The sequence below is a fragment of the Pinus tabuliformis genome, chromosome Q (genome assembly GCF_031772625.1).
Source record: "Pinus tabuliformis cultivar Carrire ecotype Pingquan chromosome Q, CPIR1, whole genome shotgun sequence".
NCBI classification, from domain to species: Eukaryota; Viridiplantae; Streptophyta; class Pinopsida; order Pinales; family Pinaceae; genus Pinus; species Pinus tabuliformis.
In genome coordinates this window covers 835,972,417-835,992,238 of record NC_142296.1, presented here as the reverse complement: position 1 = coordinate 835,992,238, position 19,822 = coordinate 835,972,417, and the positions used below count along the sequence as shown (strand labels likewise).

Here is a 19,822-nt window from a genome sequence, read left to right as displayed (position 1 = left end):
GAGCTTCTTGCTTAGCACACGACTCAGAGATCGGATAGATCGACTGACAAATGACCTCTAATTTAAAGATAAATCCTCCAATGGCTAGTTTGAGTGATTCTTGTCAGAGTAATCTCGACTGTTGATAAAAATCAAAATATCTTTTAATCTCATTCGTCAAAATATTTTATTTTTGAGGAAATTCGATTTTTTCATTTAAATGCACTTTAATTAACTCAAAAATAGAATTTTTGAGTTAATTTCCCAAAAAATTTGACTCTGACTTAACCCCTAGGAATTAAAGGTTTAAAATTGATCAAAATAATTAATTTACCTTAGTCCCGAGACCTCTTAAAATTTAATTTTTTAGGACCGATGAATTTTGCTTTTGGAGAATTTAAATTTACCTAAGACTTAGAATTAATTAAATTTCTAGCTTAGAATTTTAATTAATTTTGGGCCAGAAAGTTTAATTAATTAACCTATGAGGGGATAAATTATTTTTTCAACCTTCAAATGTGTAGCCATGGTTTTCTAATTATGAGGGACCATGCGCTAGACATTTTACATCAAGATTTACATATTTTTACATCATAAAGGGGGAAAATTCATTTGTTACAGACCCTCACGGACTACCCATTTCTGTGACACAAGTATAATCCAACAGACCAAACAATCTGTAATAAAATAACCTAACCAAATAGTTAGGATTATTCCCAAATTACTTTTACATAGACTCAATCTAGAACACTAGAACTCGCCTAAGATCCTAGTGACAAAATCATTTCAGCTTTGGGGTAAGACTGGAGGGAAAAACTTTGCCAACCATTCGAAAATGGATTGGTGAAATAAAAAACCTCCCAGAATGGAGATCGTCACTAAAAAGGTAGGTTTACCTAGGTTGTTACATACACGATACAGTGCTGCTGAGATTATTTACACAATATACATGCAGAATGGGTTTACGTTATATCATGGTAACCAGGCTGATGATGATAGCTGAGCGGCACAGACACATCTATCGGGCGATATCCCTTTTGTGAAAAAGGGGGTGCACTGCTATGGGGTCGTTGACATGGAGTGGTCAACTGACCTATTCTTTCTTTTCACAACCCCATTCTGCTGAGGGTTGTAGGGAACTATCCACTTGTCCTTGATCTCTGACTCCTTGTAGAAATCATTGAAGTCCTTAAAAGTATACTCTCCGCCATTATCTAACCTCAAAACTTTGATCTCCTCTCTTGTCAAGTTCTCTACTGGAGCTCTAAACTCCTGAAACTTGCTGAAGGCGTCATCCTTGGTCTTCATGAAGTAGATCCATGTCTTCCGGAAGAAATCGTCGATGGATGTCACATAGTACAAGTAGCTGCCCAAAGATCGAACTGTCCCCAATCCGCATACGTTTGAATGCACTAGATCCAAGGTACCCTTGGATCTACTATCACTTCTTGGAAAATATCTCTTGGCATTCTTTCCAAGTGTATAACCCCTACAAATACCATCATGCTCTACCCGAAGCTTTGTAAGACCTTTAACCATCTTCCTCAATGTTGGCAAAGCCCTATAATGTAGGTGAGCGAATCTCCAATGCCATAACTCACATAAATTGATATTGTTGTGTACTAATGCCTGGGCTAGTCGTTCCATCAATTTGTATAATCCTCCTTCTCGAACACCAATCACTTTTGTTGAGTCTATGCTTGAACCCTTGGGCCATACAAAAACCCAATGATCTACAAATGCAACTCTGTAACCTCTATTGTCCAACGCTGATCTACAAATGCAACTCTGTAACCTCTATCATCCAACGCTGAGATAGAGAGCAAGTTCTTTTTCAATCCTGATACAAACAAAACATCATTCATGTGTAAAGAATCTCCAGACTCTAGCTGAAACGATGTTGTCCCAACTCCTTTCACTGCATACTTGGTTTTATCCCCAAGTTCCACTTGCAATGCTGAATCCCTCCCTGTCAAATCTATGAGAGAATCTCAAAAACCAGTCATGTGCGTAGAAGCACAACTGTCCACCAACCAAACATCACTGCCATCTTTAATAATGCATGTAAGAGCAGAGAAAAATAAATTTTCCTTTGCCTTCTTCTATGGTGAATGCTCATCATCATCATCAATATTGGTTGCTGATGCATGTTGCTTTCCCTTCCTTTTCTTCTTAGGACATTGGGAGGTATAGTGACCCAATTTATGGCAATTGAAGCACCTGATCTTTGACATATCCTTCTTCTTCTGATCTTGAACTAGAGACGGTCTTCTACCTGTATCATTCTTTGCAAACTTTCCAAAGTTTCTTCTTCCTTTTCCTTTCCTTGAATGAGTTGTTAGGGTTTGAGTTTCTTCGTCCTGAGGTCTCTGCAAGTTGTTATTGGACAACAATTTGGCCTCCTCTTTGACACAGTTAGTTTATAGTTTGTCGAACTAGGGCAGCTTCTCTCGTGCACAAATTCCCTGAACAAATAGATCCCATGAGGAAGGAAATCCATTGAGAGTCACTGTAACAAGATTTTTATCATCAAGGGTATCTCCCGTGGCTCTAAGTTCATCTCTCAACTGAGAGACTCTGATAAGATAAGAGATAATAGAATCTGATCTAGTCATCATGACACTACGGAGTTGATGCCTCAAGGTTAGTTTCTGCTATTGTTGCTACTCTCGTACAATCCTACCAAAGCATCATATACTTCTTTGGTAGTCTTCAACTCAACAACATGTGGAATAAAGTGGTCCTTTATGAAATCTATCAAGATTCTCTTAGCCTTGGCTTCATTCTTCTTATACTTGGCTTTCTCCTCAGCTTCCTCTGGCTCCAGAATGACTTCCTGTTAAATTTTTGTTAGGGCTATATTGTTCTTTGCTCTGATAATTGCATTACATCATTGAATTCACCCCTCAACATTATAACTTTATGTGCAATTATATAGAAAGAACAATATAACCAACAATGCAGCGGAAAATAAAAGGAACAGAAGAACAAAAACATTCACACCTAGAGACACTAGGATTGGTCAAAGACCAGGGCAAAACCCCAGAAGGGGGAAAATCCAAAATTTTTCTGCTTCTATTAAATTTCATCAATTGTTCAACTGAGATACAAAGTACATCCATATTAGACATATCTTATTTTCTAGGGTCAATCCATGTCAGTTCACAATTTCATTTGTGAACTGACATCCAATGAATAGAGAATGCTGTTACTCTGACAAGTACTGCTGCTGATCTCTGTCTAGAATATCCTGAGACAAAGCCCACTGCTCAAAACATATGATGCCATACTATTCTACTTATGATGCCATATCATACTTCTTTGTATGTGGTGCCATACTGATATCATATCATACTTCTCGTTAAGAATATGGTGCCATCTATACAACAATGATATCATTCATAAATGTGAAGCCTATAGATAAGTGTGATGCCATTGATATCATGCTTAAGCAGAGGATGCTATGAACAGAGAGAACAATGAGATTGTACGATGTCTTAAGATAACCGAGATGCCAAGATTGTTTTCTGATGCAATAAATAAGCAGACTAAGCTATACCATATACAATGAGACCATAATACATATGCGAGGCCAAGACTGATGCCAAGACTGTAATACATATGCGATGCCAAGACAGATGCCAAAACTGTAATATATATGCAATATGCCAAGACTGCGACCATGACTGTAATACATATGTGATGCCATTGCGGAGACCATACCATCGTGCGATGCTACAGACTACCATTGTGCGGTGCCAAAACATAACCATACCATTATGTGATGCCAGAGACTGTACCATCATTCGCTGCCAAGAGACAAAGACCATTGTGTTGCGATGTCAAGACAGAGACCATTGTGCTACACTCATATAACAATGCAATGTCCATACAACAATGCGATGCCCATGACAGTGGTGCAAAGCCCGCACAATAGTGCGATGCCCAAAACTGTGGTGCGATGCCAAGAACAGATTGAACCAATTGCAATAATCAAGCCTCAGGAAAATAATGTGATGTCGCAGAGATGTGTTTTTATCCATGGAAATTCATGAGCCTTACGGAGTATAGGAGAGCCAATATTTAGAGTTTCCATGAACAAAGGGGTCACAATTCGTTGGACAAGCAGACATGAGAATTTAGATGGAAATTCTTGAATGTATCATTCCCCATTAGTCAAATCTGCATGACCCTGTGGGAGAATGTCTGCCCGATGCTGCAAAAACATCAACATCGTGGAGGCTGTATTTATCTTTTAGAGGCCGAGTTCATTATTGTGGAGGCCACATCTATTATTGTGAAGGCCACATGTATCTTTGTGGAGGCCGCATTTGTCTTTGAGGAGTTCAAATTAAATTAAAGAGGCCATATTAATTTTGTTGAGGCCGAAGTTCTTTGAGAGGGCCATGTTCATTCCGTAGAAGCTGTGTTCTTTTGTGAAGGCCGAATTAATTGTGGAGGTCAACTCATTTGGAGGAGGCCATGCAATTTTGCTGGAGCTATTCACAGGTTCTAGCAATTGATCTTTTCATGAAATTCCCTGGTTAAATTTAATAAAAATTTGTCTAAGTTTTTGCCGCTCATTTTGGAATATTATTAAGGGTTTCATATTTAATTGCATGCAAAATATTGGAAGAAATATGTCTACTGTAAATGCTTCATTTTATTCACATACAAAGTGTTTGAAGAAATGTTTGCATGCAAAGTGTTTGTCAAAGTGCATGGTAGAGAAATTTAAAAATTTTTGCAAGTTGATTTGGAATATTTGAGCAAGGGACATTACATTCAAATAGAAAGTGTCTAGGAACTGAATACGAGGCTTTACAGGAATCGATGAAGCAATGTGAGACCCCCCATATCCAGCTTGGCCTATAGCCCTAGCATTCTCTTTCCAGTAGGTTGGAAAGGTTTACACTGATGGCTAGAGGATGTAACACTATAACAAAACGTTAAATTATATTACGTTGAGTTCTTGTGCTTCTCAAGTCTGCAGTTTTCTCTTTTCTGTTATTTGTTATTTGAAATATTTTAAAGTATGTTTTTGACCATTGTTGTGCATATATATCAAATTCATCTGGGTATTATTGTTATTATATATTCTTATAATACTTGCATGGTGCATAAGAATTTTCAATATTACGTCTTTCAATTTCAAAACTATTTTAGACTTCTAAAATATAATTTAGCATAAAAATCTGCTATGGTAGTCTCATGAATATTTAAAACATTTAAACAATCTTGACTCACTGATTTCATTGTGAGTTTTTGTAGCTTGAATTTTTCACTTTGTGTCCATTCTATTATACACTGAATGATATTTCAACAATAGAAAATGTGAGCTCTTCACATATATACAATGGGTGGCATACCAAATTTTGTTTTTTAGCAATGGGATATTAATAAGTTTTATGTCCACTAGAACCCTGCCTTTCCATCATCTATCTCTTTTATTTCTGATATTATTTTTTGAGATCTAACGCCATTAGCATTTTTGTTCCTTTAATTTTTGGTGCAGGAATTGACAAACAAAAAGCAAAATCTGTCCAACTACGAGAACTCTTGGTTTGTTTTTGGCGTGTCATACCCAGGGGCCCTTAGTGCATGGTTCCGCCTGAAGTTTCCTCACCTTACTTGTGGAAGCCTTGCAAGCTCAGCTGTTGTTCTAGCTATTTACAACTTCACAGATTTTGACAGACAGGTCTATAACTAGATTGACATACATATTTATATATTCCCTGACAAGATTATATTGTACATAAATTATCATTCTTGGTTCCCAGGATCACATGAAGTAATTGGTCACTTGCTTGATATTTACAGAATAATATCAAGTAATTCAATATGTTTTGTGGGTGCATAAACAAATGATATAATTGAAGATGTTGCATGTGAAAAAATGACTCTTTTTAATATCAGAAGAATGTCGCACCTTGATTTTCATGATAATCATTTCAGGACGTTGTATGGGGTCATGATAGTATTACTGATTTGAGCATGAACATGTTTTCAGATCGGGGAGTCAGCAGGGCCTGCCTGCAAAAAGGCTCTGCAAGAAGTCACTAGGCTTGCTGAGGAGGGTTTATCTACTAGTGCAAATGCTGTAAAGTCTTTGTTTGGTGCAGAAAAGGTAAGACTAAAAGACATCGCTTGTAACTGATTATAAAATGTTAGGTTTGTGGCTGGCTGCTGGCAGTATTTGATATTGAAAAATTCAGTGCTAAATATCTTGAATCATGATGAGCATTATATCTTGTAGTTCAAACTCCACATTTATGCTCTCCATATTGATAGTTTCCAGACTATCAGTTCTGAATATCAATCACATATCATAGTTTTCGAGCTTCTGGCTTGTGCTTTCCCAGACCTTAGATATATTTGATCAATTCTTGTTACACATTTTTCAAAATGGTCCAGGATTAATCATTCATGTACCTTAAACCTATACTTTTGGGAACATACCTAAATACCAAAAACTTGTGACCATTTATTTAACTCTATGTTATAAAATTCAACAATATGTCAAAGTAATATTCTACGGTCTATATTATGTGAGTCATGTGATTTCTCTACATATCTTCATCTTGTTATCAGTGATCGCCGAAAAGGGTTCCCTTGGGGTTTTCAATGTATATCAACTTAATCAGACATTCTAAGTGTGAGGTTCAAGAATCAACACTAGTAGAGCTTCTTACATTGCAACCAAAACCTCAGACATTGTTAGAGTTTGAAGTCATCTTAAGAGCAGATTCATTGGTTTTAGTTACTCTGGCCACTCAACTAGAGAATAGACATAGGGGTTACATTTTCATATTAACCTAGCAATTTAGATTATATTCTTGTTAGCACTAATATATACACCACTTGTGAATAAGGTGACCTTTGAAAACCAACAGTAAAAATCACGGAACAATTAGAAAAATCTGCCCTAGGTATCACTAGAAAATCTCCCTCTCCGTTTGGGCTAGTGCATGTCAAGTTCAACCTTAGTGGGGTGTCCCTAATCTTAGTACCTGCTGTTTTAACCTGTAAATATGCAATATAAAATAGAAATAACAGCGAAGTAATTGGTGTTTGGCCAGAAAATTAGTGACCAAACAAGTTCGTAAAATACTTAGTGATTTAATAAGTGGAATAATCTTTAGTAAATCAGCCATTTTGTATGGAAAAATGGAGTAGATAGCATATTTGAATGGTATATTACCAAAGTAAAATTGAAATAAATTTTATTATATTGCATAAAATATCATTGAAACATCAAACAAATGGAGAGAGATTTATTGGATCAAAGTTGAGTTTTATTCTGCAAGAGCCAAGAGGGTGGCTGCACCAAGAAGACTATTACAGGCATGAAGACAATGATATCTAGACACAAAATAATAAGAGCTAGAAGAGAGAAGAAAGAATAATGATGAAGACAAGAGAGTAATGCTACTTGCTTGCTCAAGACAATTAGACTTGGATGCTCACCTCCCCCTGTGTTTATAATGTCTTTTCTCCTTCCAATTTCCAATTCATTCTAGTGAGAAAAGGATGTCGAATTCTCCATAATTGGCAATCAATGTGGTTTGGAAAAAGGCTTGCTGAGTCAACTGAGTTTGAAAATCAGCAGTAGAAATCAACGAACAAATAGCAAAATACACTCTGAGTGTCACTAGCAAATCTCCCTCTCTGTTTGGGCTCGTGTGTGTCAATCTCTGCGGGTTTTCTCTAGTCTTAGTACCTGCTGTTCTAACCAGTAAATCTGTGGTATAACATAGAAAAAACAACAAAGTAATGGCTGTTCGGCCAGCAGGTTACTGGTCAAACAGCTTTGTGAAATACTTAGTGTTTTAATAAGTGGAATAATCATTCATTAACTATTTTATTAATATATAATTCATCTTTACTAATTCACATTTCACATTTCATTATTACTTCTTTAATTTAATTTAATCTATCAATAATTATAATATACACCTCTCTAATGTTTATATAATAAGATTTATGCTCTATCTATATAGACATATATTTCTATATATATTTATATATTCATATTTATTATTATACATTTCCCTTAGTCAGCTAAAATTTTCCTTAAACATACCTATCCACTATTTATTCTCACCCGCTCTTAATAACTTTTAATGTCTTGACAATGGACCTGGATATTGGATCCAAAATGTCGACAATAGAACTCACATCTGTGAATCTTCCTGGATCAAAAGACAATTCTGATCACAGAAACTTAAACACTTCAAGTGGAATAATCCTTAACAAGTAAGATTTTTGTATGGAAAAATTGTTAAAATTGGCAACTAGGGCCAAACTCCATGTGGATCACCTTATTTATGGATTTTGATATTTTTCCTAGATTCCTTTCATTGAGAGGTGTAGGATTGATCTAAATAACATCCAATTCCGATAAGTATTTATGGAGATATGAATTTGTTTTGATTATGGACAAATTTAAGTATGGGGGATTTACGCAGTGCATTATATTAGATATCATTTTTGGGGCAGCTCTATTTACTACTGCTCCCCCGAACTCGCTGGGAAATTGGCTTATTGATAGTGGTGCCTCAAGGCACTTTACTGGTTACAAAGAAGCTCTCTATAATCTGATAGAGAAGGAAACCAACCTGGAGATTGTTCTTGGAGATAATTCAAATATCCCGTGAAAGGCGTAGGAAATGTCACTCTTCAATTGAATCAGGGTAATACCATCCACTTACAAGATGTATTATAGGTACCTGATCTCAAAAAGAACCTGGTGTCCATTTTGGCAATGGAAGACAAAGGCTACAAGGTGGCCTTCAACAATGGCAAGGTACGTGTATAGAAAAAGAACTTTAAAGATGCTTTTACTCTTGGGTTTCGAGTTGATTCATTATATCGGGTCGAAGGAAGTCGGCTGGGTGTCATGTATTGTGACACATCTCTTCAGTCTGAACTATGGCATCGAAGGTTTGCTCACCTTCATTATAAAGCTCTACCTGATGTAAGAAAAATGATGACCGGGATGCTCGAGTTCAGATTAGAGCAAGAAGGTGTATGTCCAGGATGTGCCGAAGGAAAGCTCAAAAGGGGACCATTCCCCTCAAGCCAAAGCAAGACCTCCGATATATTGCAGTTGGTTCACTCAGACATATCCAGTATGATACCTGTGAACTCCTTGGGAGGATATCTATATTACCTCACTTTTACAGATGATTATTCTAACAAGACTTGGATATACTTCTTGAAAAAGAAGGATGAAGTTTTCTCTGGTTTCAACACTTCAAAGCCTTGATTGAGAATCAAACCGAAAAGAAGATCAAGATATTAAGGACTGATAATGGGACTGAATATGAATCCAATGAGTTTCATGAGTTTTGCAAAGAGGCTGGCATTAAGAGGGAGACTACTACACCATATACTCCTGAGCAGAATGGTGTGGCGGAAAGGAAGAATCACACAATTGTGGAAGTTGTCCGTGCTATGCTCCATGATCAAAGACTTCCAAAGTTTCTATGGGCCGAAGCTGCAAATACCGCCATATATGTACAAAACCAATGCCCTCATCAAGCATTGGGTTCCAAGACACCCAGAGAAATGTTCACCGGTAAGAAACTTGATGTATCTCACTTTAGAATTTTTGGAAGCCTTGTATATTTTCATGTGCCGAAAGAGAAAAGGCATAAATTGGGTGCATCTAGAAAGAAAGGAATCTTCGTGGGCTATAGCAAAAATACTAAGGGCTTTACAAGATAAAACATGCAGTGGATGGAAATGTGGAAAAGTATAAGGCTCGTTTTGTCGCGCGTGGCTTCTCCCAGAAGGAAGGTATAGACTATGACAAGATATTTGCACCTGTTGCCTGATATACCACCATCCGCTCGATCACAGCCCTTGCTGCTTCACAAGGATGGAACCTACATCAGATGGATGTCAAGACTGCGTTCTTACATGGTTCAATCAAAGAGGAGGTCTATGTAGAGCAACCCGAAGGATTTGAGATTTATGATCGAGAATCTCATGTGTGCAGGTTGAAGAAGGCCCTCTATGGGCTAAAGCAAGCACCCCGAGCATGGTATGAGAGGATCAATAGCTACTTGATGAAGTTGGGATTCACTAGGAGTGAAGCCGACCCTAACCTTTACTTTAAGGTTATAGATGACAAGCCTCTCCTATTGGTGCTATATGTTGACGACCTTTTTCTAACAGGTGCAGACCCTCTCATTCACGAATGTAAGAGGGAGCTGGCTTATGAGTTTGAGATGAAAAACCTAGGACTTATGCACTATTTCCTAGGACTGGAAGTCTGGTAGAAACCAGGGGAGATTTTCCTATCTCAAAGAAAATATGTGGTGAATATATTGGAGAGATTCGGCATGGTGGATTGCAAGCCCGTAACTACCTTGATGGAGCTTGACTTCAAGAAGTTAAGCGGTAGTGCTGCCGGACCGGTTTTACGAAATGCTACCAAGTATCGTCAACTTGTCGGAGCATTAATGTTCTTAATGAACTCTCGTCCGGATATCTGCTTTGCAGTCAACACATTGAGTCAGCATATGGTTGAACCTCACCACTCACATTGGATTGGTGCCAAGAATCTCTTGAGATATCTTCGTGGCACAATCACTCATGGGTTGAGATACACTGCCGGAAATGTGAGACTACTTGGGTATACTGATGCTGATTGGGCAGGTAGTGTGGTGGACCGAAAGAGCACTTCCAGATGCTCTTTCTCTTTGGGATTTGCCTCGATATCCTGGATGAGCAGGAAGTAGAAGTCGGTGGCTTTGACATCGCCGAGGCAGAGTACATTGCTGCTAGCATGGCCTCCGGTGAGGCAGTCTGGTTGCGAAAGCTCTTCAGTGCGCTGTTTGGATTTACATTGGATACCACCATGATTTTGTGTGACAACCAGAGCGGGATCCGTTTATCAGAGAATCCCGTATTTCATGATCGCTCCAAGCATATCGATATCAGGTATCACTATATTCAAGATATGGTGCAGCGAGGAGCAATAAGGCTCCAACATATCAGTACAGATGAACAGGTTGCCGACATTTTGACAAAGACCCTAGGAAAGGTCAAATTCCTGACTTTCCAAGAACGACTTGGTGTCGTTCAGAGACCCTCTTATGAGGGTCAAGTATGATGTATTGAGCTCTGGGAGCTCCAGGGGGGTGCGGGGTACTTCTTGGAGCGACATGTGACCACAGGGCGACTCACCATCCCCTGGTGGTGCACTATGTACAGGGTAAAGGTTCAACCTTCCCTTGTGATACCCCGTGGCGACTGTGGAATAGGATGATTAGTTCTCCGATAGGCTAGGATGATTCGTTCTCCGTGGCGACTGTGGAGTAGGATGATTAGTTCTCTTGTAGGCCAGGATGATTAGTTCTCCGTGGCATCCACTGGACAGGATGATTCATTTTCCCGTGGACATGATGATTAGTTCTCTTGTCGAGGGGTCCTACCCATGTAGTCTAGGACTCATGGGAAGTACCTCTCATCTGATCAATGAGCAGGGACATGAGGATAGGGACCATAGTAGTACTATCGATGGACGCATCACTGTATCTACTGTACTCCCTATGCTAGGATGACCTCCATTGATCTGGGATCAATGATACTGATCTGGGATCAGTGAGAGTGGTTCACACTCTGAGACTGACTTCGGGTCAGTGGAGGATGGTATGATACATCCTCGATCATTTCTTCTTCTTCATAGTTCGAGCAGAGCAGAGCAGAGTGGGGTCAAGTTGTACAGGACAGTGCATTTGATGGATGGATAGCAGCGACGGTTTGACGGATTGCAGATGAAGTTCTCCCTAGTTGAGAGGGAGTGTTAAAATTGGAAACTAGGGCCAAACTCCATGTGGATCACCTTATTTATGGCTTCTGATATTTTTCCTAGATTCCTCTCATTGAGAGGTGTAGGATTGATCTAAATATCATCCGATTTCGATAAGTATTTATGGAGATATGAATTTATTTTGATTATGGACAAATTGTCAAGGTTGGCCAACAAACTTATGTAGGCTCAGAAGCCCAACAGTCATGTCTATTCAACGTCAACGTTTACATATAAATACAAGGAGCATTCTCCTCGTTTGGACAATTTCAATTCACTCATCTTCTCTCTCTCTCCTACGCATAAAAGGAACTTCTCTCTCTCTCACACATGTGGCTGAAAAGAAGACGTCCTAGGGCAAAGAAGATGTAGAAAGAAGGACGCTAGGGCAGCAGGTCATCTCTTTGACCAGCGTTGACCTTCTAGAAGTGCAGATTGGGTGTGGTTGCCTCTCCTAGGCAGGCCGCAATTTTTGGCACGAAAATTGAGGTGATCTGACCTCTAGTTTGACCGGTATTGACTGCCCTAGTTTAGGGCTGCAGTTGACTTCAGAAATCTGCAAATTGACTGAACTTTTGGGGCTGTTCAAGGACTGTTTCTTCAAGCTGTTCGAGGACAAGTTGACCGGAAATTGACCAAGTATTTTAGAGGTCAATTTCAGCTAGTTTGACCAAGTTTGACTTTGCTGATCTAGGGTTTGCTGCGGCTGATATAAAATTACAGAATTCAGATTTTGTACTATTTCTCTCCGCTGAACTATTGAAGATAAAAGAAGATTTGATCAAAGGGTTTCCCCGCATTGGGGTTTGTCTCTGGCTAGCCGCCACATCTTGTGTCTCTTGTCTTGGCTTGTTTTCTGTTGATCATTTAATGTTCTATCTGCACTTTGCTTAATGTATATGTGTTTGCTAATCTGTGGCTAATAAGAAGAAAAATAAGTAAACTGCTCTAAGCATAGAACATACCATAATTTAACAAAAATAGAGTAGATATAAAGCATATTTGAATGGTAAATTACCAAAGTAAATAGTTGAAATAACTTTCACAAAATTGCATAAAATATCATCGAAACATCAAACAAACCTATATAGATTTGTTGGATCAAAGCGAGTTTTATTCTGCAAGAGCCAAGAGGTTGGCTGCACCACGAAAACCATTGCATACTTGAACACTGTGAAAATTTCAAAATAGAAATCCAAATGCAGTGACTGATATTATTTCTTCTCCTTATTAATTCATAAATAAGTTATTCAGTGTTTCTACGACAAATATCGAAATAAATTCTACTGCAACATTGACTATTAAAATATTGCGGAAAGTAAATGCAAAGAAAAATACTAGCACAAGGATAATCACAATGACGGTTATTTTTGGACAATCGTTCCTGGAAAAACCCAATGTGGGAAAATCAGTGCAACATATGAGGGTTTCTTTATTAATATTCAACAAAAATCTCATGTACAAGATGCAACTAGCAGAATAGAAAAGATATCTCTGTGAGAATTTTACAAACAACTTTCTCACACTCCTTGGTGAGATTTTGATCTGGGAGAGGACTTGCTACCCCCTCTGTCACTCACTGCGCCAGCTTCTGTGATGGGACTATGCAGTCCCATCATCACAGCTTCTGCGCTGTCCCTTTGCGTCACAGCTTCTGCGCCGTCCCTCTGTGTCACAACTTCTGTGTTGTCTCTTCTTTGCTCTACTTCTTCTGCTCCTGCCTCTCGACTGTTGCTGATACCCTCTCTCCTCCTCACCTGCAACTCTCCCTCTAAATTGATTTCCTCTTGCCGAACTTCGACCAGTGAGGAAATTGATTTTACTCGGGTAACTGAGTATTTGCCTGGTGTATTTTCCAAATGGCCATCGAAGTCCTTTTTATAATCCTCTAATTGAGTATTCAACGACCCAGATTAGATTCTAATCAATGGTTTAGATCATATTGACTCGGTCCTTGTCTTCTTCTAGAAGTTTCACCCACAGTTAGATTAATACCCTTTAATTATTTTAATTTCCTAAATTTAGACTTAGGAACTCATTAAAAATAATTAGTTATTTTAATAAAACTATCTCCCGGTGGAATTTCCCAAAATGATTTTTGGGGTATTGTGAAATACATGTGTCTAAGCCTCCTTGCAAAATTTGAGACTTAGAGCACATCCGATGCTACCAGAAATCAACACTCCCTCTTAGCGAGGAATGTGCTCTAACAATGCAACTTGTTGAAGCATCACCCTGTTCTGTAACATCTCCCTCTGCGCTGCTGATGTCTGACATCACTGCCCACCAACTATTGCGCAAATGCTACATCTGTACTGCTGCTGACCCTGCCACTGCCAACACTACATCTGTACTACAACTCCCTCTCATTTCCTGTAACTGAGAAATCACCTGTTTATGCTACTGAAACAGATTCTCTACCATACCCATATGCTCTCTGAACTGAATGAACTTAGCTCTTCCTAGAGCCTTTGTGAGTACGTCTGCTACCTAATCTCCTGTGGGGACATATTGTAGTTGTACTGCCCCATGCTGAACACAATCTTTGATAAAGTGACGTCTGATATCAATATGTTTTGACTGATCATGAAATACTGGATTCTCAGAGAGTTTGATACAACTCTGATTATCGCAGTAAATCTTCGTCGCTTCCATCCTTTTTTTGAACAAACTCACAAGCAATTTTCTAAGCCATATAACTTCACACGTAGTCGTTCTTGCTGCTATATATTCAGCTTCTGTTGAGCTTAGAGCTACCGACTTCTGTTTCCTGCTGCACCAAGAGATCATTCCTGATCCAACACTAAAGCAATACCCAAAGGTACTTTTCCGGTCTACTGAACTACCTGCCCAATTTGCATCTGTGAATCCATCCAATCTGATGTCATCTCCTCGGGAGTATTTCAACCCATATCTGACTGTTCCACGCACATACCTAAGAATGTGCCTAGCTGCTGCCCAATGCACCCTTTTTGGTTCCACCATGAACTGACTAAGGGTGTTGACAACGAAGCAAATGTCTGGCCTAGTGTTGACTAGATACATGAGCGACCCAATGAGCTGTCTGTACAAGGTGGGGTCCACCTCCTTGTCTCCTGATGCATCTATTTTCTTCCAGTTGGTGATCATGGGTGTAGCCATGGGTTGACAATCCTGCATTCTGAATCTCTTCAGAATCTCTGTAGCATATCTTCCTTGCCCAAGGAAGATCTCCCCATTCTTCTGCCAAACTTCCAATCCTAGAAAATAATGCATCAACCCCATATCCTTCATGTCGAATTCTGCTTCGAGATTCTTCTTGCAGTCCTGTATGAGCCTAGATGACCCTGTTAGAAACAAATCATCCACATATAATACTAGAATAACTGACTCATTCTCTTCCATTAAATAGTAGAGATTGGGATCAACCTCACTCTTGACGAATCCTAATTGTTGCAAGTAACTATCAATCCAACCATACCATGCTCTGGATGCCTGCTTAAGCCCATACAGGGATTACTTTAATTTGCATACATGAGTTCTCTTTTCATTAGTTTCGAAACCTTCGGGCTGTTCTATATATACCTTTTCTTCTATCACCCCATTCAAGAATGTTGTCTGGACATCTATCTGGTGAATCTCCCATCCCATTTGAGCCGCTAGGGATATAATGGATTTGATAAAGGTATATCAGGCTATTGGGGCGAAGGTCTCTTCATAGTCTATTCCTTCCTTTTGTGTACCCCTTTCCCACGAACCTAGTGTTGTACTTCTCTATACTGCCATCTGCAACATACTTGATCTTGTAGATCCACCTTGATCCTATAACTGATCTATCCTCTGGTCTAGGCACTACTTCCTAGACATCATTCGTCATGATATAACTATACTCTTCTATCATGGCATCTGCCCAAACTTGGTGTTGAATGACTTTCTGAAAGCTAGAGGGTTCTTCAACCCGTGCTACCAAGGCCTGGTACTTGTCAGGCTGTCTACGCTGCATCTTCTCGGTTCTAGGAGCTCCAACAAACTCCTCTGTGTCCCTCAATGTCTGCCCTACTTCCCTGCTGGTTCTACCATTGGTGGTGGGAGGCTTAATCAAATCCTCCTCCTGATACTTTCATTCCATCTGCTGAGAACTATCTTGATTTCCTTACTCTAAGGAAATACTAGTACAGGTCATTGTATTCGATCCAGGTGTTTGTCCTCCTGCCTGTCCTCCTTGCTGCCCCTGCTGTTGCTAGACTAACGAAACATCTACTGATTGATCTTCTATAGGCATCTCTCGAGATTTCCTGAAAGCCATATCCTCCATGAACTTCACATCCCATCTCACTACAATCTTCTTGCTGCTAGGAATGTAGATTCTGTATGCCTTTGAGGTCTCGCTATATCCTACGAGGTACCCCTTTTCTGCAGTCTGATCCAGTTTACTGTGCTTCTCGTTTGGAATGTGACAATATGCCACGCTTCCAAATATCCTGAGATGACTGACTTTCGGCTTCTTCCCTGTGAAGACTCCTTCGAGCGTTTTCTTCCCCAATGCTCTGTGAGGAGTTCTATTTTGGATATACACCGCCGTGTTGCAAGCTTTTTCCCATAAGAACTTAGGTAGATCCTGATCATACAACATAGCCTTTGCCGCTCCAATAATAGTTCTATTCTTGTGCTCTGCAACTCCATTATGCTTCGGATTATTGGGAGCTGTCCATTCTCTTTCGATGCCTTCCTTCGTGCAGAAACCTGTGAAGTCTTTGTCTGTATATTCTCCACCATTATCTGAATGCAATAATTCTATCTTTTTCCCTGTCATGTTCTCAACGAGAGCCTTAAACTCTCTAAACCGATCGAAGACCTCATCCTTGGTCTTTAAGAAATAGATCCAGGTTTTTCTGGAGTGATCATCAATAAAGGTGACGAAGTATTCGCCACCACTAAGAGCTCTTGTGGACATTGGACCACAAATATCTGAGTGTATCAATCCCAATATGCCTTCCGCTCTGTTTTTACTCCTGGGAAAAGCTGCTTTAGCGTACTTCCCTAGTACGCATCCTTTGCATATATCATCATGCTCAGTACTAAGGACTGGAACTCCTGTCACAGTCTCTCTGAGCATCCTCAGTGCTCCATGGTGTAAGTGTCCCATTTGCCTGTGCCATAACTCATTTAGTTCCTTTTCACCATTAAGATTGTTGCCTATCAATGCCATTGGAGACTCGAGCTGCAATCTATACAGTCTGTTGCTTCAAGCTCCAATTTGTCTCTTCTTCTTCCAACTTGGATGTTTGACATATACTTTCCTTCCAATGAAGTATACATCGTATCCCTTGTCCTGTAACTGGGACACTGAAATTAGATTCATTCCTAACCCGGGCACATGCAGAACATTAGTGACTCGGATGTTGGTTCCTGCTTCCGTCTGAAATGCTATGGTGCCTCTCCCTACTGGAGTACACTTCGTTCTATTTCCCATAGTAATTTGGAAGTCCATTTGTTCTTCTTGATAGCTCAAGAAACATTCTCTTACTCTAGTTATATGAGCTGAAACCCCACTATCAATGTACCAAACATCTGTTGATGTTGAACTTGACAAACACACGAATTCTTCTTCTAATCTACAAGACAATCTGGAGACATCTTGATCTTCCATCCTTCTTAGTGCTATTTTCTTATCGATCTTTGGCACTTTTTCTGCCCCAGCAACTGCTGCAGAAGAGACTACATCTTTACCTGAATGCTGCTTTGCGCTGAAGCTTCTACGCAGCTCCCTCTGTCACTGGTAATTTCAACCTAGAAATTTTCCTCTCTGTCGACTCACTCAGAGAGGGATTTTCTTATGAAAAATTTGCCCCTCCAGGATTGGACTGCGCAATTCCTCTGGGGTTTTGATTTTCTGCCTATGCAGTAATTTCAAACTCCCTTCTTCTCTCCAATGCTTGGCTCTTCTGGTCTGCACTAACCTCACTTTGAGACCATGTGAAAATTTCAAAATAGAAATCCAACTACAGTTATTGATATTATTTCTTCTACTTATTAATTCTGAAATAAGTTATTCACAATGTTTCCTCTATTGGGTCCACATAGGGTTAGCTTGCCCCTTCCCCTTGCCCACACCTTGGGTCATGGCTTGAAATGAAGCCCAAAGGTTGATGCAAATAAAAAGAAAGATAAAAGCATATTTGGCCACATTCAATAGGAAAATGTACTACAAAATGCAAAAGATGGCCAGGACAAACATATTTAGCACGTGGGCAAAAACCAATACATGAGATCTACCCCATCATCATGGCCATCACCTATTGATTTTGGGTAGCATCGGATGCGCTCTAGCCTTGAAAATTGGTGGAGAGGCTAAGGCACATGATATCTCCAAGACCTAGAAATCGCTTGGAGAAATTCCACCCAGATGAGGAGTTATTAAAATAATTAATATTTTTAATGAGTTCCTAAGTCTAAACTTACGAAAATAAAAATATTAATGGGTATAAGTAAGAATATGAGTGAGAAACTTCTAAGTGACGAGGATCAAGTCTATTTTAATCTTAGTCGTTGATTAGGGACTTAATCTCAGCCGTTGATTCATCAAGAAGAAAAGTATAAGAGGAGGCTTGAGGGTTAGTTCGAGACACACCAAGTGATCAAAGAATTCGATTTTCTTGGGCGAGGTTTGCTGAGGAAATCGAGTTAGTGATCAGAGTTACAGTGAGGGGTAGTTCAGCAAGGGATTTTCATCCGAGGTTGAAGAATACATAACAAAGAGGCAGCGTAGTGTTGGGAGAGACAACGCAGACCTTAGAAGGGCTGATGTAGAGGTCGTAAAGCTGACGCAGAGGATGCAAAGCGCTGGCGTGGTGAGACGTAGAAGCCGTAGAGGCTGATGCTTGGCCTCAGAGGCAGCACTGGGGAGATTCTGTGGGGTAGATTGGGAGCAGATCAGCGGATTCTGAGCTGGGAGAGGGTGATGCAGCTCCTAGAGGGGTGATGCAGTTCCAGAGCAGTGCTTGGAGAAGCTTTTGCTGTCCAACATAGGGAACAACCGGAGTCGCTATGGGGTTTGATCATCCATTTGCTGATTTGCCGGAATATCTTTCTCCGAATAGAGGTACTACTATCGAGTATATTCTCTGTTGGGTTAGCCATTTCTGGCACCCTAGTTGTATTCACAAAATCTGCTTAATAATACAAACCCTCTATATGCTGCACTGGTTTTACCGAATTGGGTTTTTCCGGGGACGATTGTCCAAAAATAACGGTGCCCCTTGTGTTATTGTCTCAGTTTATTTCAGTGCATGATCTGTATATTTGTGAAGGCTGCAATAATGTTTACTTCGATGTTTATAAATAACTTGTTAATGTAAAGAAAAAGTAGGAGATTGTAAACCAGTAATTGCAGTAGGGGATTCTAATGTGTTAGATTCAAGAATTTTCACATCACCCTGGTTCTTACAGGTTCTATGAACCTCCTTCATCATATAGGAAGCCATGATTGTCCCAACCCCTGGTGGGCAATGAATCGCCTTTACCTTAAAGGGGGGTATTCACTGCTATATCTTATACATCATGCTCTTACCACTTGAGCCCCGAGCAGTTAATAAAAAAAAAAACATAAAAAGACATATAAAGAAGGGTGGAAAGATCCAGGTTGGGGTACCTCATGTACCACGATTGCTCCCTTCTATACATTATAAACCCAAGTGTGGGCTTCCCTCTTATTACCTTTCCTTGTACCCCAGCATGTGACCTACGGTTGCCCCTTCTCATCCCCTACTTCATTCTTCTATCTATCACATGCCACCACCTTTTGAAGGATGTACCTTGAATATATTATCCCCTTTAAAAGTAGAAACCACCTAATAGGATTCTTGGTTAACCCCATTTGGAGTTTAGGAGACATTGGCACCCCTCGAAGCCCATTATGGAAGGGTAGACTATTATGGAGTCCCCACCTGTGGTCCATGATTGGTAAGCTCATTTACTCTATTTCTCTAATGATTTGTTGTACTGGAAAGCTAGGGGATGCATTGGATCTTATGCAGGATTGCA

The 19,822-nt window shown here is 39.7% G+C and overlaps 1 protein-coding gene across 2 annotated transcripts in view; it reads left to right on the top strand.

The window, feature by feature from the left end:
- The window catches only part of LOC149222193 (putative serine protease EDA2), a 467,080-nt gene that overhangs the window by 169,065 nt on the left and 278,193 nt on the right, over window positions 1-19,822 (top strand). For both annotated transcript variants that reach the window (XM_089385308.1, XM_089385307.1), the window contains 2 exons: window positions 5,495-5,677; window positions 5,990-6,106. In XM_089385308.1, coding sequence (XP_089241434.1) covers window positions 5,495-5,677; window positions 5,990-6,106 — 300 coding nt within the window. The remainder of the gene's footprint in view (window positions 1-5,494; window positions 5,678-5,989; window positions 6,107-19,822) is intronic.